This window comes from Eptatretus burgeri, chromosome 8 (assembly GCF_056783735.1).
Source record: "Eptatretus burgeri isolate ZD-2024b chromosome 8, Ebu_testis_v1, whole genome shotgun sequence".
Taxonomy (NCBI): Eukaryota; Metazoa; Chordata; class Myxini; order Myxiniformes; family Myxinidae; genus Eptatretus; species Eptatretus burgeri.
Window position 1 is genome coordinate 58937539 of NC_140968.1, and position 21628 is coordinate 58959166.

A 21628-nucleotide genomic window follows, 5' to 3' on the forward strand; every position below is an offset into this window, starting at 1 on the left:
AATAAGATGGTTGAGTTAGGGAAAGTTAATAAAGATTGTCGGACACAATTGGGGATGACGAGATGGTGGTGCACTGCTTGTCTGAAGTCCTGAAGGGAAGAGCGAGACAGAACAACCTCTGGAAGGTGGTTCCATAGATGGGAGAAGCCAGGAATAATAGAGTTGAGGCATGCGGTCAGCCTGGTTTTGGAGGCCGAATAAGGAGGAAGGGGTTACTGGAAGAACATGTTCATCCTGGAGTAGATGGGTGGGATCGGAGAGAAAGGAGTAATATTGTGGACTTTGAGTACGATGATTGATTGCATTCCACAGATCTTTTGTCTCAAATGGGCTACACAATATTAATTTAATAATACCGTCGTTTACTTTTAATTGAAAGTAAATGAATAAACACACAAACGTTTTTATAAAGTCCCCAAAATTACAACCTGATTTCCAAAGCTGATACAGATGGAGAATGAAAAAATTGAGACTTTTGGCCTTTCCCAAAGCAACAAAATCCAGCAACAAAAAAATCATTTTCAAACGATGATTGTGCCCTTGCGTTTATCTCATCACATGACAGCTGTCCAGTTCATTTCGTCCATTGGCCCAGGCCAGAAATTCCACTTGTCGGTACCATCTAAGGAAACCAATCCTAGTTATGATTTTTCAATTGGTGTGTGTGTATATATGTATATGTATATATATATATATATATATATATATATATATATATATATATATATATAAAAATATAAAACACTGGTCAACAACAAAGTTGTTGTCTGCATTTTTTAAGCTGATTTAGGACGAATCTGATGCGCTGAATCCAAAATTCGCATTAGTTTTGTTCAATCAGGTCAAGTTTTTGAGATATGGCCACATGTCGTTTTTTACATTTTTGTTCACATGTACGCATGTGTGGAGCATTTTAGAAGAAGTTGGTGGGGGTAAAATGTCATGTCAAATAATTGTTTTGATTGGAAATAATTATTTTAATTACAAGAAGTATTCAGGTACGATAGTTCTGGGTGATTATGTCGAAAAGGGATGAGTTTGAAGTCATAAAACCTCAAAATCTTCCAAAAATTGGTGAGGCAAAGCATAAAGTTCGTGGATCAAAACTAAAGTTAATGGGGAAGATTTTGTAATAATGTGATACAAAAAAGTTGTATTTCTTGAAATAACGAACTCTGAAGAATGTACAATACCTACATGCGCCAATTTATGACATGCGCTTCTGCTCAAGCTTGGAGTGCCACAGTACGAACCCAAAGATTGGAGACTGTTCATTGACAGCAGCAAGCGATCACTGAAATGTGTTCTGCTACACAACGGCAACCAGTTTGCCTCTGTACCCATCGCTCACTCGACTACACTGAAGGAGAAGTATGAAGCGGTGAAGTACGTGCTGGAGAAAATTGGTTATGATCAGCATAAGTGGTTTATTTGTGTTGACCTGAAGATGGTGAACTTTTTGTTGGGACAACAGTCTGGCTTCACCAAGTACCCATGTTTTCTGTGCATGTGGGATAGTAGGGACCGTGCTCAGCATTACACGAAGAAGGACTGGCCTGTGCGGGAGGAATTGGTGCCATGCAAAGAAAGGAACGTCATCAACGACCCTCTGGTGGACAGAGACAGAATACTCTTCCCACCGCTGCACATCAAGCTCGGCTTAATCAAGCAGTTCACCAAGGCTCTGGACAAAGATGGTGACTGCTTCACTTACTTGTGCCAGGCTTTTCCAGGATTGACCATGGAGAAGTTGAAAGCTGGCATCTTTGATGGTTCTCAGATCCGTCAGCTCATCAGAGATCCAGAGTTCAAAAACTCAATGAACGAAGTGGAACTGGAAGCGTGGAAGACATTTGTTTTGGTAGTGAAGAACTTTCTTGGCAACAATAAGGCCAGAAACTACGCAGAACTTGTCAACAACATGCTGACTGCTTTCAGAAACCTGGGCTGCAACATGAGCATCAAGATGCACTACCTATTTTCACATATGAACCGGTTTCCTGAGAACCTGGGTTCAATGAGTGACGAGCAGGGGGAGAGATTCCATCAGGACATGAAGGAGATGGAGACCAGGTATCAGGGTCGCTGGGACGCAGTCATGATGGCTGACTACTGTTGGAATCTGAAGAGAGACCTCCCTGCCGCTGAACATTCCAGGAGTTCGAAGAAACGGAAGTTCAAGCCCTGAAGTTTGAACAGTGGTGACGCAACATGCAATTTACTTGTACTTACCTTTATCAATGCCCACCATTCAGATGACAGTAATCGATGTTTCTATCATGTAATCAATAAATGTTGTTGGCAAAACATTTTTTTTCTTAAAAACATGTTTAGGATGATATGTGTTGACAAAAATCAGCTGATAATGCCACAAAAATGTAATTGATTTTGTCACAAGATCTGATTTTTTCAAATCAACTTAGCACAAAAACCTGACCTGATGGAGAGAAACGGATGCCATTTCCTGATTCAGCAGTGCCAGAATACCCTAATTCACTTGTAGAAATCTAGACAACATTCAGAAAGTAAAAAATTGTTGACCAGTGTAATCATATTTTGATGTGATAACCATTGCAGACTGGCAGCTTATTGGTAGTTATCTCTGGAATGTACCCACCCTCCGCATAATGAAAGCGAAAAGGCAAACTCAGAAACATTCACTAATGATGCATTTGCTGTTTCCACATGGGGCTAGAATGAACTGCAAACCACAAATACATGTCTGAAATGCTTTATTTATACCATTCGAATAATCCTTTCTGTCATTCCTGAAGGCAGAATTTGTTTTATGGCAGAAAGGGGCAAACAATAGGGCCGATCAAAATGTTGCTGATTAGTGATTTTCAGTACATTTTAATTTGTAATATTGTCATACAAGTTCCCTGGGTAGTGCTACTGAACCGCAATATGCACATGTTGTATGAGGTATGCACAGTATGCCTACTGAACATGCACATGTTGTATGAGGAAAACATTTATGAACATTTTACAAGTTTTTACCACAGTTAAAGGAATTGCCCTTCCCCTACCCTAGTTCCAACAAGCGTCCAAAATGTGAAATTTACGGATAACCCAAATTTCACCACGCTACTGTGGCATGTTTATGTACTATGTTTTACTCATGCATATTTGTAGCCATGAATGTCCTTGTGATTGTGCCAAAACATTCACACCATGGATCAGTAGTCCAGTCTTCATCACTGTTATCAGCATCAGAGTCCTCGAGGTCTACAACCTCTTCCTCGACATCAGCGGGCTGGTTGCTGCAGGTTCGCAACTTGCACATGTCGGTGCACTTCAGGCTATTGGCAAGGCACGTGCAGTCTGGGAGTTTGCACGACCGTCCACACTTGCAGGAAAGCAGTTGGAACCCTGCATCCACTCGATGGCCAGCTTCCCGTCATCATCAGTGGTCCATCCACAACCCTTGGGACTTGGAACGTAGGGTTGGCATTGCAGACAGCGCCTCCAAATAGCAGCCTGGTAGTTTGCACGGAGGACGTGCATGAAGAGGTAGTCTTCACATGGTGGAAGCTGACTGGACTATATCTCTCCCCGTCTGGCACAGAAGAGTTGATGTTGGAGTTCATTGACTTTCGTGGTGTTGGTAGACGGCGCATACATGTGGCAGGTGACCTCTTGCAGCTTCTGAAAGAGCTCGGTGGATACTTCCCATGAATGACCGAGCTGACTGAAGGCCTCTTGGTAGGTCTTATCCGACTTCATTTGCTTCAAGGTGCCCATCTTTCCCCGGTCTGCAAAGGCGCTGACTGTATCACAACCGGAGAACACGTGCAGTCCAACCAGGGCATCACAGACACTGTCTCCCATCGATCTAGCAAGCTTGTCAATGTCTAGGAACCGTGTGCGGGTTTGCGTACCACACTTCTGATACACGGGGCATGGGATGTCCTTATTGAATGCAAGACACAGCACCAGGACATCTGTATCTTCGGCAGTGATCACCACAGCCTTGTACCCAGCCTCTGCTGCATGCAGAGCATGCAGAAGCATTCGGGTGTCTGCTTCCTCCTGCGTGGACTTCAGCTCTGCCACTTCCTCCCAGTGGTCCTTGGTTTTTTTTTTTTTGGTTTTTTTTATTTTCCCCCAAAACATCAATATCTCAGAATGGTAAAAAAGCAAAATACATACACCAAGCTGCTCTTCTGGAACAGTTATCACATATTGAAATAATCATATAGTCCGTACCAATAACTTAGTAGCCCTAAAGTTTGGTTTCCTCAGATGGTACTGATATATGCCTGGGCCCATGGACTAATTGTTTTGTTTTGGCATAAGAAAAGTTTGGTTCAGTTTGTTTGTTTTTTTTTGTTGTTTTGTTTTTTCCTTCTCCTCCACTCTCCTCGATCTGTCGTATCAATTATCATCATCCCAACCATGAAATGCAAACACCATTATTTACTATCATCATTGTGCAATCAGATTTGTTTCGACTGGAGAAGCCTCAGTGAATGTGCTAAAATCCATTTGAGGTAAAAGACTATTAAGACTCGTTCCTGTTCTAATGAAATTGGCTCAGAACTTTTGTTTCCTCATGTACCATTCTTGAGTCAAACCCTAACTTGGTCATTTGTTGCATGAAATTGCTTCTTTTTGTTTGGGACATTCAATGCAACTACCAAAAATGTTAAAGTGCAGGAGCTTTGATGGCTGTGTACGTCGATAACACGGGTGATTATGTTATTGTAGAAAATACAAATGTATAGACCTGCAATAACAATGAGCTATTAAATCGTATCATTTTACAAGTATCCTTACCATCTGATGTACCATACTCTATGATGCACAGCATTGGTTCTGCCAAAGCGGTTTCTTGGCCAAAGGTCATGCTGGGTGGTTTTGTCATCCCTCTCGCAGCAGTCGTTGGGGCAGGAATTTGTAATATGTTGATGGTGTCAGCAATACCTCACCTTCTCTTTGCGAAGGAGACCATCCAGCTTGTCTGTCTGTCCCTGGGACGGCGCACACATTTGTGAAACACTGGATGACAGTTTCTAGCTACGTCAGGATTCTAACCCAGGATAAATGGCTTAGAAGCTAGTGTACGTACCTCTAGGCCATCCTGTCGGCCTTTTACTTACCATACCCATCGCTATTTCTAAATGTTAGCATCCCAGATTATTTATGGATTTGGTTTTTTTTTGTATATCAGTGCTGATCATCTGTACGCATGTTGTTAACTGGCAAAATGACAATTGAGCTTTGGGTGCATTGCAATTCAAATTTCCAGTTGCTTGATACAGTGGTGTCTTTTTGGTGTTGTTTTCTGCAGCACAAGCAAGGAAACATGTGACTATTTTTTCACATCACAATCGACAATTTCAACCAGAAAAAGTGTAAGTCGTTGGAAGCGCAGCACTTTGTTGCACTCTGTCGTCAATATCGAAGTGTGAAGAATGCCTGGGGTGGTTCGTGGTTCAGCCATGTAGTTAACATGTTGTGTGCAAGACGACTTTTTTGGTTGGATTTATCTACCGATTAATCACCTGAATACTTCTAGTGGATATCATGTGGTGTTACCGAATTCTGGGGTTCACCTGAAATATCACGTGTTTTTTTTTTTGTTTTTTTTTTGTGCTGCACAGGAAGATTTACATCATTCTTTCTATCATAATTTCTCTCCTGACATCAACTCTTCTATTCTTCTTCATCTTCCCTCGACAAGTGGTTTTGAGCAAGGCGAGGGTCAAACGATATGCAGTTTCAATCGGAGACGACCGCAAAACTGTTTATGTGAAAATCAATGTAAGTTTAATCAGTTGTTGCCTCATCCGAACAGGAGAGGCTGTTGGAATCGGTCTGCACATCAGTGAGTGAGTGAGTGAGTGAGTGCATGAGTAAGTCCGCACATAGATTGTTCATTCTCAGATCTCGCGTAATCTATGTACCCCGGCAGCACTTTTTTTTTTTTTTTAAACAATGAAATTGGAACAAAGTTGCCTAATTTAACCAGAGATGGTGAAGAATGCACAGATTATCTGGAGTGTATATGCCTGCAGCACATAGTGTTTTAAGATAACCTTCACGGCCTTTCTCTCAGGCATTGCAGTACACCCCAGGCCATTGACTTTTCACTCACCGGACACATGGACATTTTGGCTGGCTCGTCAAGACTGCGCCATCTGAAGTGTGCTGCAATGCCTAAGGGCTCGATTCGTTCCTGCGTGGCCTTGGTCGTATGTATTTCAAGCTGGCTACTCAAGCCCCTGATCTGAGATGAGAGCAAGGGGACCAAGACCAGAAGAGATGTGCAAAGAGAAAAAAAAAACTAAACAGCTCACCTACCTGCTGACATTGTGACAGAAACAGGTGTTATACTTTCTGGGAAATGCCAATGATATTAAGACCTCTCAGTTCTGCGCAATAAAGGAGAGATATAGGAATAGGAATCAAGCCTGCAGGGGAAAAGAGAACTCCATTGAGCTATATTGACAGGACAGGCCAGATCAGATCTGTGACTTGCTACAGGTACCACGTAAACCTGTACTAACCTCTTTCATTGTCGGGTTGTCTGCGAATAAGCCATCTCCCCCACCAGGTTTATTGGTGAGGAGGGTGTATGGATATGGACGCCCAGCAGGATTAAAATCAAAACCTGTCAAAGGGTGGAGGAGCTCCTTCTGAGCCAATGGCCATCCTAATCTGGTGCCCAACTGTTTCTGTCTGCGGATGTAGTCTTGCAGTTGGGATTCTTCGAGGAAGTTGGTGGCAGGATTTGCACTATGGCCACCATAAAACACTTCATTCCATATAATCCAAAACACAAAGAAAACTGAAAACCCACTTCATGGGAGTACCTCCTGTGCTGCTGGTTCATGGTTTCAGCACCCACAGGCTCATCGCTGGACTTGGTATTCCAATGCTGGTGGTGCGGCAAAAGAGATTGACCATGTGCTTGTTGATGGTCAGTGGAGGATGATTTGGAACTGCAGGGTTTACCAGAGTGCCCAGTTCTTCAATACTGACCACAGGCTTTTGTTGTAGCTTCTCAGAAGTTTCAGCTTAAATCCGTGGGAATGGTACCATCCCAGCTGAGGCTTGATGTTGTCAAGCTCAGGGATAAGAGGGTAGCTGAGGAGTTTGCGACTAGGCTGAGTAGGATTTGGGGTGGGGGGTGGGTCTGTGTGTGTGCTGTTTGGAATCCTGAAGAGCTGTGGAATGCATTCAAGAATACCATCCTTGATGCCAATGGATGTCTTGGATCCCATCATCAGGTGAAGAGGAACTTTGTCTCCTAAGGGACACTGGATGCCATTGACCAGAGTTGCAAGACCAAGCTTGATGGCAGAGCTGAGCTGATCAAGCTACGGTGAATCGCTTGGGTATGACAAGATCTATGACTGATTTTGCAGATGATGCAGTTCTCCTTGCAGAAACACTGGATGTCCTTGTAGCAACCCTCAAGGCACTGAATGAGGAATCTGAGCTGCTGGGACTTCTGGTTTCCTGGGTAAATATTAAGTTCCAAGCCTTCAATGACATCTTGTTTCTACCTGTTTTTTGTTGAGGTCATGGAGAGATTCACTTACCTTGGCAGTAATATTCATGTTTCTGCAGGTTGTGAGCAGGAGGTCAACAGACATATGGGTCGGACCTGGAGAGTCATGGATTCACTGGATCATAGGATGTGACACTGTCGGTACCTATGCAGGAGGATGAAAGTCTGAGTCTTCAGTTCCTTGGTGCTTCCAGTTTTGCTCTACAGATATGAGACGTGGACTCTGACAAAGGACTGAGACGAAGACTTAACTCCTTCAGTACCAGGTCTCTTTGGAGCATTCTCGGCTATCATCTGTCAGACTGTGTCCAACGGGCAGTTGCTAAGAGTTTTTCAAATGAGATTTGTTCCCTGTATAGTCCGTGAGTGTCAGCTGCGGCTGTGTGGAGATATGGCTCGACTTCCTGACGCTGATCCTGCTCAGCAGGGGACCCTCTTGAGTGGAGGAGGCCAATGGGACGACCATGTGCCTTGTTCCAGCAGGTTGATCGACATCTCAAGGAAATGGGGATGGGCCAGTAATCCGCTTATTTGATGGCCAAATGGAGGTCCTATTGTACCGATGGAAAGTGGACGCAGTGACGCGCTGCTCTGGAGCATGCTCCCACACCTAACCTAACCATTGAGCTATATACAAATGGCATGTAGGTTTTTAATAGTTCTGATTTTCAATGAATGACAGGATGTCCAAGCTTGGTTTGGAGGCCATCTTTGTACTGTGATAGCCCTTGGAAAGGTTGGCCTGACTGATGGTGAACTGAAGAGGTTCCACAGGCATAACTTCTTGCAGCGGCTAACCACGCAGGATATAGTTTGTTTGACGATCATTCCTGCATGCAAAGGTGATACAATGAAATTTTCAGGGTTGAATGATGCAATCCATGTATTAGACTAGTTTCTAATATATTCCATAGCAATATAATGTGACACAGCTGCTGTTTGTCTCTGTCTGTCTTTCTGTCTGTGGAATTACTTGCTATAGGGCACAATATGGAGTTATCTGCAAAAGGAATAGAGGGAATCCAGTCATTAGAGAAGTCTTTTATATTGATGAGGAATCCTCCCCCTTCATATTTAGCAATCAAGTGGCTGGGTTCATTAAATTTATAAATGAAACGAGGAAGCTTTGAAAGGTGTTTGGAAAAATTAAATAATTGGAATAAATTTTGACCTCTTTTCATGATCGCTATTTTCTAGGTAAAATATGAACACTCTTCCATCCACTATACATATGCCATTGTCTATTTCTTTAGATGTCTTTGACAGTTGAAAATGAAAATTTTTACACTGCCCATGTACTGAGCACGAAGACTGATGTGATGCTCGGAAAATATATCGTTGGTTCTTATAATGATGAACAGAAGAGACCTGTTCCGGCAAATGGTCATCAACAGGTAGAATTTTTACACAAAATAAGGTCATACCTATTTGTCACCAACTCTATTATCAAACATGTTTAGATGCTGATATTTATTTTTTTTTATTTCACAGTTCGATGTCATCCTTGAAGTAAACCTTGACAATTTTTAGTAAGTCTTCGGGGATGGGGAAAAATGAGGGGGGTGGGGTGGTTCACCAATTTTGCAAAAATTCTCATTAGTAAAAAAAAAGATGAATTTTCTTTTACTCTATAGAAATGAATTGGATATTATATAATCATCAAGTAGGGCAGTATACTTTTTGTGTTTTGCATGATTATTAGGCATTGATCCATGATATTTATCAATCCAAAATCAACGAGAATGGCACTCAGTAGAGCGCATACCTCTGCCAGGCTGAACAGTTAACATTTTGTATCCCATTTATTGGCCGCATCTACATCCCGACCTTAACCAAAATCTAATCGGCTTGTTCTTGTCACCGACCTAACTCATCTACCACGTTTTGTCCGAATCCATCCACAACGTTTTGAGATATCGTTTTTAGCCCTATTGCCCAATGTAAAGAATCACTTTTTAAAATGTCGGAGACTGATCCACATCCTGCAACCACATTCTGTTTTCTCTGCAACCGCTTATCCAATTGATGCACAATTTTGACCATAAATGTGACTCATCATGCAGAAGTTTTAAAAATGATAATTATGACGTCATAAATCACAGGTGGCAGCCATGTTGGGAAAATGGAAAAACTTTGGACCTCTGTATCTCCTAAACTGCAATATGGAAAAAAATTGAACTTGGCACCTGGCAACTACTCTCCATGGGGAATAAAAGCGATTTGACTATTACATCATCGGTGAAGTATTATCCTGGTCAAAATTCGACAAACAGAACTGCATTCGATCAGCATGAACATTTGTGAGGTTTCATCTGGAGAAATATTTCAACACAGAAAAAAATTCCCCATGATTTGGGAGTATGAGGATAATAAAGAATAATTGATGTCACATGGTTCGGCGGCCATATTGGATTGAAAAAAAACAACTTAAATAATGTTTTCCCTGGAACTGCTTATCCCATCAAAGCAAAATTTACCAAGTATCATCAAAGCATTTATCTGCACAGAGTGGAAATGATAACGTCATTCGTCACATCATATGGCAGCCATATTGGATTGAAAAACGAACCTTATCTGATCAAAACGAAACTTCACACAGATGATATTCCACCAAATCTTGGCAGAATCTAAATTTTCAATGCCATTGGGCACGTGGTTTGGCAGCCATGTTAGTTTGAAAACAGAAAATTAAAAAAACTTTTTCTCCAAAACCGCTTAACCGAGCAACAAGAAACATATTGCATTAGATGGACAAGGGCAGTGAATCACAACTGTAAAGTTTCGCATCAATTCCTGTAGAGGTTTCCAAAATATGGTTTTAAAAATATTTTCCCTGAAACCAATGTGGCTGATGACATCATTTTTAAGTTAAATGTATGCAGCAAGGGCAGTGGATCATAACTGCAGAGTCTAGTATTCATAGGTTAAACAGTTTTAGAGAAATAATTTTTCAATTATTTCTTTAAAACCAACGTGACTACCACATCATGTGACTGAGGAGATCATTGTTATATTAAATATTTGTAGCAACAGCAGTGGATCATCACTGCAAAGTCTCACAGTGAAAGGCTAAGCAGTTTCAAAGAAATCATTTTTTGTTGATATGATCGACTCGGCATGAGGAATATTGGTTGAAAATTTAAACATCATCAATCACATGGTCTCGCAGCCATGCTGTACAAAGCCGTGTTGGTGTTTGTATGCATGGATGTGCGTGCTTGTGCGTGTGCGCATGGTGCATATGTATTGTTCTTTCTTGGGACTTTCTTGGGACTTTCTGGCTTCTTTCTTGGGACTACGGTGCAGTAATTGGTCTTTATTTTGATTATCCGATCAACGTGAAACTCCAAATACGTGATCGGCCACTCATTCTGAATTTGATTTCATAAAGGGGACGTCGTGGGTCAGGTGTCCGATCGAAGCGGGGTGGCATTTATTTTATTTTTTTCACCATAGAAATTTCACTAACTTCACCATAGATGCGACTACTCAATGTTTTTGTGATAACTATGATGTCATAGATCACGTGTTGTGGCAGCCATGTTGGAAAAAAGGAAAAACTTTGGACCTCTGTATCTTTAAAACTGCTCCATGGAAAAAATTGAAACTTGGCACAAGTGAAGTCCTCCCCATGGGAAACAAGGGTCTTTTTTTTGTAATGATGTCATATGTGGCTTCCGTGTGACGTTATAATTTCATATGTCAAATGCTTTATCTGATCAGTATGAACATTTTTGAGGGTCATTGAGGACTAAATTGTAATTGGCAAAAAAGTTGATGACATCATCGGCACGTGGTTTGGCAATCATGTTGTTTTGAACATAAAACCTTCAAAAATCTTTTTCTCTGTAACGGCTGAACAGATCGAGGCAACTTTACAGGTATGATCGCCTGTCCATGAGGAACCAAAAGTTATCCACCTATAACGTCATCGGTCACATAGTTTGGCAGCTATGATTTTTTGAAGAATAAACATTTTAAAATCTTCTTCTCCAGAACAGCTTGACAGATCAAAGGGAAACCACTTAAATGTTCTCCAAGCTTTGGGGAGATTAGGGTGTATACGAATAATTAATAGGTCACATGGTCTGGTGGCCATATTGGTTTGAACTGCTTAATCAATCGATGTGAAACGTCAGAGTTATGATTGAGTATGATTCTAAATTTCAATCTGATCTGATGCATGCTCTGGCAGCCAGAATTATTTCATATTTTAAATCTGGGTTTGGAGATTTAATTCAAACTTGGTGCAAGTATGAATAATGATGTACTAATGTGGGCAGAGGCATATCTGGAGACGTGACTTTGAAGGTTGTCGTCAGTTTCTTGATGAGGCAGGCCTTGTAACTGTGTGTTCTTGTAAAGTGTAGTTGTATATAGTTTTGTGAATGTCTTCAAATGATGTGACAATATGTGGGGAGGGCATGGGTGTCATGTGATCACTTGTCACGTATTTTAAATAGCGCATTGTAGTTATTGATGCATGTTGTTACCTCCACCACCGAAGGTGAAGGAGGTTATGTTTTCACCCCTTTCTGTTTGTTAATTGCTGGAATCCTTCGGATTTCGGCAATTATGTTGGTCGGTTGTTTGTGTCATTCCGTGTGTCTGTTTGTTTGTGTGTTTGTTTACCCTGTAGCAGCCACACCGTTTCAGCGATCATGACCAAACTGGGTGCAGATGTCGGCCATGTTCCAACTTAGACACTTGTCGTTTTTGGTGAATCTAGCTCAAAGGTCAAGGTCACCGAAAAACCGAAGTTCTTATTTTCGCAATAACGTCCGCTACAATGGTCATATGGACTTCAAACCGAATCCAAAATGTGCATCTTCCAATTCTGCATCCAACCATATGTCTCATTGGGTGTCACACCAACACCCTTCTTAGCGGTCGGGGGTCGAATGTCAGGAGGATCGGGTCAAAACTGTCAAATTGCAATAAAAACGCCATTTCAAGTCCGATTGACTTCCAAGTTATGATAATGACCAAACTAAGTGCTATAACTCATTAAACAGTAGCACTATTGACTTGTAAGAACCAAATTGATTTCCAGGTTTTTGTTTTTTCAGAGATCATGGAGATATGACAAAGCTATTCCGGCAATTCTTTGCTCAACGAGCAATTTCATTTCTTTGTTTGTGTACAGGATATCTCAAAAAGTTGTCGACTGATCCAGAAGAAATTTTGTGGGCGGTTTGGGTGTGTGACAAGAACGAACTGATTAGATTTTGGTGAAGATCCTGATCCAACAATGAGAATTTAAGCACTGCTTCACCATTGAGAGATGGGGCTCAAAAACGATATATAGTATATTTCACAAATGTATTTGGCCAGATATGTTCTCATGAATCAGGCATTACGGGGCAGAGGTATGCACTCTACCGAGTGCCCTTCTTGTTAAACCCTGTTTTGTAAAAATGAATCACCTTGTAGTGCTAAATTTGCTTGTTATAGCTGCACTTTTATTCATTTTGTTTTGGACGTTCTTATCATGAAGTGGTATTTTGTCACTGTTTACAGTGAATACTGTGCCAGCAGTGTGATCAAAGCCCCCAATCTGCTTGTAACTGTGAGGTAGGTAGCCTCTCAAATTTTCTGATATGATGCAATTGTCTCAATTTTCTGAATTGCTACTTCCAGTCATTTGCTTCAAGATTTAAACTTTATTTTTATTTTTTATTTTTTTAAAGGAATATGATTGTAACGAAGGTTATTGGCACAACTGATATGAGCTACATGGAAATGTCCCAGCTTATTCAATGTGGAATGAATGCGACTTACAACCTGCAAAGCTCCATCTGACCCAGCCATTTTCTTGGACTTTCCCCCGTGGATGCATATGGAAATTGTGACGTCGTGTATTTCTAACTTGTCAAAGGAAGTCATTTTTAGGGTGAAGTGGGAACGTGATTTGCATGGCATTGGAGGGGAGGGAGTTGGAGGTTCGTATTAAGATTCAGTCATGCTTTTGATGCTTTCATTATGTCTCACAAAGAGAGTGCCATGACCTGATTATGATGAAGCTTGTGGCAGGTTTTCTAAGCCAGTTGAACTGAAATCTTCGACTACATGCTCTTTTTTATTGCACAATAACTTATGAAGAATTGCTTTCCCTCCACATGCAAAGTGATAAATTTAAACATGCTTGTACATTATTTTGTGTGTGTGTGAATGCAATTTTCTCTACTTAATAAACATTATTTGCACATTAAGTTCTCGTTTCATTTCTTACTGATTACTTCTGATTCTGTTTGTGATTACTTCAATGCAGGACTGTACCGATTTGGTCTTCCATTTGATTTGAATTGAATTTATTTTAATCCAATTCTGAATTCAATTGAATATTAATAATAAAAAAACGTCATGGGTCATGGTCAGGTGTCCGATCAAAGTGGGACGTCTTGGTACCCGGTCATCACTGCCAGCAGTTATAAAGTGGCAGTTCTAATTATGTCTCTTATTAATTATGTAATACACCAGTACATAAACACCACACAAAATACACCACACAAAACAAGTCCTGTCGAGGGTCTGCAATCTCTGATTGCTCTTTTTTTCTTCTTTGTTTGTTTGTTTGTCCAGGCAATATCTCAGCCATCCTTTGAGTTTGGAAGCTGAAATTTGGAGACAAAAGTGAAGATGTGCTTTGGCAATAACATATTTTTTTTATTTTTTGATTGAGCAATTAATTGAATAATTACTTAATTATTAGCGATTTATTTGTTACTTATTTATTGTCTTTCTCATCCTTGCAATATCAGGTGCCTTTTATTCGAGGCAGCTGATATTTGAACATGACCGAAAACAATGATTTGGCCCAAAATTTTTTTTTTAATTTGTTTGATTATTGATTAATTAATTATTTAATAATATTTTGATGAATTAATTTTTTTAAAGTTAGATTCGGATGAAACGGTGGTGATTTAGGTGTGCTATTAGCCAATATGCCTGATGTTGGCTTAATGGTTCGAATGGTGGGCTTGGGATCCTAGAATCCTGAGTTCAAATCCCACTCGGCTGTTGAATTAATACCAGGTGGGGTTGACTGCCTGTCATCCTTCCGAGGTCGGCAAAATGAGTGTCAGCTTGCTGATAACCTGTGTCGGAGTGGCGACCTGTCCAAGATTGTGCCCAATAGCCAAGGAGACTGCTTAGTCAGCACCAAGCTCTGCTCTGTACAGAGTATGGTCCCAATGTCTTGATGGATTCACCAGTTGATTAAGAAATTTATTATTTTACTATTTACTTATTTTAATTATGCAATGAATCAACTAATCAATTATTGCACACTGCTTCCTCCCAATTCTGTCTTCACGTGCTGGACGACAGCATTCTCGGTCGCCAAAGTTGCCCCGGCAATGTCATCCTTTGCCGGGGATTTGTTGTACATTGCTTCTTCCCAATTCCATATCCAGGCGATGCATGATATCATTGCCGGGTGCCGAAGGTGCCCCAGCGATGTCGTGCACTGGAGGATTGTTATTTATTTATTTGTGGCATGGGGGCGGTGTACATTGAATGTAGTGCTATTTGTTTGTTTTTCTAGGCGATATCTTGGCCATCCTTTCAGCTAGGAAGCTGAAATTTGGGGACAAAAGTGAAGATGTGCTTTGGCAAAAACGCTTTTTATTTTTTGATTAATCAATTACTTGATTGATTGCTTAATTATTATCTATTTATTAATTACTTATTTTATTTCTCATGTGGACAATATCCGAGGCACCTTTTTAGCAAGGAAGCTAATATTTGGACCAGACGGTGAACAAGTGATTTGGCTATAAAGGGTATATTTGATTAATTGATTCATCAATTAATCGATTAATTATTTTCTTTCTTGTTTGGGCGATATCGCAGCCATCTTTTTTGTTCTACTTTGAATGTACCTCCTACTAGTTTTTCTTTTCTTCATTTATAGATAAGTCGATTTGTAGCATAGGACGAAACAAACTCGAATAGTCGTGAGCAAAACTCTCAGAACAATGGAGGTGTTAATTCTTTCCTGACACTCTCAACACATCAATGCCTATGATACTTCCAGGTTCATGAATATTAGTGAGGTGTTGGTATTGCTTCACTTTGGAGGTATTGCAAAGATTGGACACCATTGATTGCAAGCATGATGACGGTTCAAGAAGACGTACAGTGGATAAACGCAATATTAGGAGAACTAATCAATTCTACATCAGACTCTGCTAATCAATTGCTAATCCTGGCAAGTGAAACATTACCCAGTCTACACAGGGAGAGTCAGGAAATTGAGGAGAAGCTGGTGAACATCATGACTGCCATGGATATTTATTAAAGAAAGCAGGACTTACTATTTTACAATCTACCATAGGAAACGTCCGAGAATGCCAAAGAAACGTCCAAGAATGTCCGAGAATTCACACTTCCGCTTCCAGGTTTTGAGGCGATGGCTGCTTCATGAGGGATCTCTGCCGACTTTCTCAGTTAAGTTTCCGGTCATTATTTGTCACGTTTTAACTGTTGATTTTCATAACTACATGTTTATTGTGTGTTCCGAGTTCGGTTTTGTTTCAAAAATTTTAACCGGCACACTCTTCGGCAACCGGAAACCCTCTTCCACCTCAAAGCTTCCCTCTCACCTTTCTAAAAAAACTCCCTCTCACCTTTCTCCCTCAACTCCCCACACACCCTTCTCCCTCCAATCACCTCTCACTTTCCCTTCTCAAATTTGCTCCCCCCCTCGCATCCACAAAGCTGCCTCCTACCCCTGCCCTCTCTCCTCCATCTCATCACTCCAGCGCCTCAAATCCTCAACTGCCTTCTGCCCAATCTCTTATTACTCCCCACTGTACCTCAACCCAGCATCACAGAACCTTTTCTCCTCATCATCCCATCCTCTCCCCTCACTTCTGCAATCCCCCACACTCTTTGAACAACTCCACTTACTTCCCCCCCCCGCCTTCCTCCCTCGTCCTACCCTCCCCTCCCCTCACCTCCTCTGCACCAAAACCTCCTACTGTCCCTCTTCCTTTACAGTGTGGACCTCAAGCATCTGGGGCCTTCCCTCAAACCTGACAGATCTTTCCATACAGGTTTCCACTGACAAACCAGACATAATCTGCCAAACAGAAACTTTCCTCCTTCAGGACGTCTCTGACTCCCAATTATCTCTCAATGGTTTCTCCCTCCTCCGGTATGACAAAACTGAGCCTCATCCTGGTGGAGAAGATGCTCTCTTCATAAAAGACTCTATTCCTCACTCTCCATGCACTGCCCTCAGTCCCCCACACCCCCAGGAATAGCTCTGGCTATGGCTTCCTTTCCACTACCACCTCATGTTTATATGTGTTGTACTGTCCACCAAACAGCGATGACTCCATTTACACCTCACTATCTGAAAACATGGACCAACTTCTATCCTCTCATCCCAACTCTTTCTTCCTCATATGTGGTGACTTCAATTGTCATCATATCAGTTGTCTGGATGTGGGTACCTTTCTCACCTGTCATGGCACTTCAGCAAAAGACTTCGGAGACTCATTGGGACTGACTCAATTGGTCAACTTCCCGACACGGATCTCGACCAATGGTTGAGATAGTCGTGAGCATACTCCATCTCTTTTGGATCTGATTTTGACAAATTTCCTTGAAAATGTCTGCTGTTCTTCCTCTGCTCCAATTGGTTCTTATGAACACGTCCTTATCAAAGTAGACATTCCTCTGGCTGTTATGAGAGAACCACCTCAGCGCCATCGAGTCTGGCATTTCACAGGCTGACTGGCAGGGTCTCAAAGAATCTCTCTCTCTCTCTCTCTCTCTCTCTCTCTCTCTCTCTCTCTCTCTCTCTCTCTCTCTCTCTCTCTCTCTCTCTCTCTCTCTCTCTCTCTCTCTCTCTCTCTCTCTCTCTCTCTCTCTCTCTCCTCTCTCCTCTCTCCTCTCTCCTCTCTCCTCTCTCCTCTCTCCCCTCTCTCTCTCTCTCTCTCTCCTGGTCGTGCGTGGGTGTGGCGTCATGGCGGCTTCGTGTGAGTACTGTGTTGTGTTGTCGTTCCTATCCCCATTTCGTTTCCCTCTGTATCACTGTTCGTGTTTGTGGAGGTTCCCATTCCCCTCCCCTGTTTTCCCTTCCTGCTGAGACGAGAGAGAGGGAGAGCACGCACGGTAGGTGCTTTGTGGGTTTTCCTTGAAACCTTCGGTTTCCGGGCCTACTTTTTCATCTGCCTTGTTTTCATAGGCCTGCCGTTTATTGGTGATTTCGCTTCTTCCTTATGCTCTTCTTTTTCCTTATATTTTCATTCTTTATTTTATTTTACCTTCGCCTGCGAACTCTGCTCCTGACAGGTCTTTGCTTCCTTTGTTTTCAGCTATGGAGAACAGTCGTTTGCAGAATAGCGTTTACGAGTCACTTACTCGCAGAAATGCGGTGATAGTTAGTCCACCCGACGGAGTTCGGGTCGAGGACGTCGTGATGGGCTTGGGAGAACTCGTTGGTTTCGAAAATGTGTTAGCAGCTTCAAAGATGAACCAACGAGTTGTTGTTTTCTTTCCGAGGAGCGCGACGTCGCTCAGGCGGTTGAAACCGGTTTGTCTTTACCGCCAGATATTTTATTTAACGTTAGTCTGTTGGACTCACCGGCGGTGAAAATCACTTTATCAAATTTGCCACCTTTCGTTAAAAGCGAACAGATCTTGTCCGTTTTAAAACAGTTTGGCACGGTGGTGTCAAAAATCTCCATGATTCCTTTTCGTTTGCGTTCGGATTCCACAGTCCGCCATATTATGACCTTCCGGCGGCACTGTTACATGGTGGTAAAAAACAACGCTCAATCGCTCAATGCCTCAACAACGTTGTTAGTTGAAAATCGAAATTACCGAATGTACATCGCAACAGAGACAATGATGTGTTTCACGTGTGGTGCCTTCGGACATTTAAAAGGTGCTTGCCCGAAGTATATATCCGGTGGCACATCTAGACAGTTAAGAACAAGCGCCGATCCGAGTGGCACATCTGGAGTCGATATTAGTAATAATAATGGCGCGTCTGCAATGGGAGATCGACCTTCACATTCGAGCGCGGAAACCGATAATTCCCCGGATGATGACGCGGGTTTTATCACCGTGTCCTCCAAGAGGAATTATAAAAGAGGAAGCCGAAGTGAGGACACACAGGCGAGCTGTTCGAAAAAGATAGCGCCGTCGAATGAACGCAATGTTTCTATCCTAGAAACAGAAGCTCCTGCAGCTGGTCCTCTGCTGCAGAATAGGTTCAGTGTGTTCGCTGAAAAGGGAGGAGACGTTTCCGTTCATTCCTCTCACGAACAAGGACCGAGCGCAACGCCCCAAGATGTTGAGGTCACCACCCCGGTCACTGACATTAAAATCAAGAACCACGAACCTGCTCTCGTCGCGCGCCCTGCTGAGGACGAAGTGTCTGAGGTAATGGAGGAGGAAGAAGTAACAGCCCCAGAGGGAGAGTGCGAAGCCTCCGATACAAAAACGGTAATCCCTGTTACGGTCTTTAAAACTCCCGCTGTGGAAACAGCTTCACCTTTAGAAGAAGACGATTTTCCCGTTGTGAGAGCATCGACTTCAGTGAGTGTGGAGAAAAATGAAAACCATTCGGATTACGACTCAGATGGGGCCTCGTCGTTTGCCTCCAGTGCTGGTAGCGAGGTCTGGAACGACCCAGCAATAGCCAAGGAACTGGAGGGTGATGATGATTTATCACCCATGGAAATTCTCCAGTTTCTTCAGGACACTTTTCGAAAGAAAAACGTTAAGATTATAACCTTCTTCCCGAACCTGTCTGGCTTTATAACCTCTTCAAGACGTCTCCTCCTCAAGGCTGAACAACTTGGTGTGACTGAGTCACAAGTATTTCGCCTTAGGAAGTGTGTATTGAAAGGCCGGAAAGAGCTACAAGCGCAACCCAACTTCCTTTTACCTGACAAACCCTCCCTACCTTCACCATGACCTTCTCTATTGTAACTTTAAATATAAATGGGGGACGTTCACCCCTGCGCAAAGCTCAGGTAAACATTTTGTTGATGTTCTTTTGCAAGAGACAAGATGTAGCTCTTCGTGCTCGAGCGAATGGACTCGCATCATGAAAGGACAATGGTTCTTCAGTAGCTTGACCTTTCCTCGTGCTTGAGTGGCTATTTATTTAAATCCTTCTTTCTGTCCTGAAAATGTCACTTTCAAGGAGATTATTAAAGGGCATTTAGTTTCAGTTAATTTCCTTTATAATGGTTATAAACACACTTTAATAAATGTATATTAACCCGGTACAAGCACAGAAAGACTAGTTTTCTTTCCACAGTTAGAAATGTTCCTCACCACCTTGTTTTTGATGGTCTTGTTTGTCTGTGTGGGGACTTTAATTGCACATTGTATCCCACCCTTGATCGTAATGGAGAACAGCCCCACCCACCAAGTACGGCACCTTAAAGAGGGCTTTGTCCAAATTCTCCCTTACGGATGTATGGAGACTCCAGAACCCATCTGCACGACAATACACGTGGTGCCGATGTGCAAATGGCCGGCTATCTCTTGCAAGGATAGACAGATTTTACATCAATAATGACTCTTTAAATGTCATCGACCATGTTGACATCACCCCAAGTGGCTTTTCGGACCATCACATGGTTGTTCTTCATATACTTTCCCCGGTTCGAAATAATGGCACTGCCCATTGGACCTTCAATGTGAGTCTTCTGCAAGATGACGCTTTTCCTGTCGCCTTCCGAGCCTTTTGGGAAGTTTTACGACTATGGAATTCTTCCTACTCCTGCCTCGCGCAATGGTGGGACAATGCGAAAACCCACATCAGGACCTTTTGCCAGCAATATAGCTCCTTTTGTACCAAGAATGAATCTGCGCTGCAATCTCTAATTGCTAAAGAAATATTGTCTCTTCAGTCAAGCCTTCAAACTCCCAGTGCTGAAAGGACTAGTTCTCTACTAACAACGAAGAAAGCCCTCCTCACTCAACTCTGTACAAAACAAGCCAGAGGGGCTCTAATAAGGCTGCGATTGGAGAACTACAGCTTTATCGATACTCCTTCCAAGTTTTTTTTTTTTTTTTGCGTTAGAAGCGCAAAAAAAGAGAAACCAGCAAATAACTTCGCTGCGGACACCAGGAGGCCGAGCAATACACCATCCAAAAGATATTAGGAGCTTGACCAAACAATACTTCTATGAATTGTATTGTGCCAGAAACACTAAGGAAGACATGATTCGTTCCTTAACCACCTCTTTGCCCACCTTTTCTGAATCTGCATGTCAAAAACTTGAAAAGGAAATGACTCTTGACAAACTTTCTATTGCTTTGCAAACTTTGCCCACAGGTAAAGCTTCTGGACTTGATGGAATCCCTACAGAGTTTTACAAAGCCTTCTGGGATTTGTTGGGACCTGAGCTGCTTGACCTCCTGGTTGATAGCCTACGGTCAGGCTTGTTACCACTTAGCTGTCGCAGGGCCACACTCGCTCTCATACCTAAGAAAGGAGACCTCCAGCAACTTAAAAATTGGTGTCCCATTTCACTCCTCTGCACGGACTACAAGATTTTCTAGAAAGTTCTTGCCAACCGCCTCAAACCTTTGATTGAGGAGATTGTACACCCCGATCAATCTTATTGCATTCCTAAAAGGGCAATACACGATAGTATTTTTTATTGTCCGTGACATGATCGATATTTGTTTTGCTGAACATAGAAATGTTGGTCTGGTGTTTTTAGACCAAGAAAAAGCTTTCGACACAATTGATCATTCTTATCTCTTTGCTGTTTCATGGGGGTTTGGTTTTTAAGAAAATTTTACTTGCTATATCAAACTATTGTATAATAAAATTTTTATTGTGCTTAAAGTAAATAACATCTTAAGTCAGCCTTGCCCTACTACCAGAGGTATCAGTCAAGGGTGCCCCTGTCTGGCCTTCTATACTCCCTATCAATTGAACCTTTACTACATCGTTTACGCACGCGGCTACAAGGGTTTTATCCTCTGCCATTAGAAAATCCCGTAAAAACCATTGCTTATGCGGATGATCTCTGTGCAATTGTGCGCTCAGATGACTATGTTCGTGCTTTGGTTGAGTCTGTCAAGGAATTGAGCCTGGCTAGCTCGACTATAGTTAATATGGAA

At 42.1% G+C, this 21628-nt stretch overlaps 2 protein-coding genes across 2 annotated transcripts in view; both read left to right on the plus strand.

The window, feature by feature from the left end:
• Window positions 1-13731, plus strand: part of LOC147021822 (transmembrane protein 106B-like) — a 30717-nt gene extending 16986 nt beyond the window's left edge. Inside the window, exons 3-8 of the mRNA XM_085892203.1 lie at window positions 5294-5357; window positions 5607-5766; window positions 8773-8913; window positions 9011-9048; window positions 13040-13093; window positions 13210-13731. Of these exons, the coding sequence (XP_085748329.1) occupies window positions 5294-5357; window positions 5607-5766; window positions 8773-8913; window positions 9011-9048; window positions 13040-13093; window positions 13210-13321 (569 nt within the window). The 3' untranslated portion in view covers window positions 13322-13731. The remainder of the gene's footprint in view (window positions 1-5293; window positions 5358-5606; window positions 5767-8772; window positions 8914-9010; window positions 9049-13039; window positions 13094-13209) is intronic.
• LOC147021819 (uncharacterized) overlaps window positions 1-21628 on the plus strand; it is a 389465-nt gene that overhangs the window by 338203 nt on the left and 29634 nt on the right. The window lies entirely within an intron of this gene.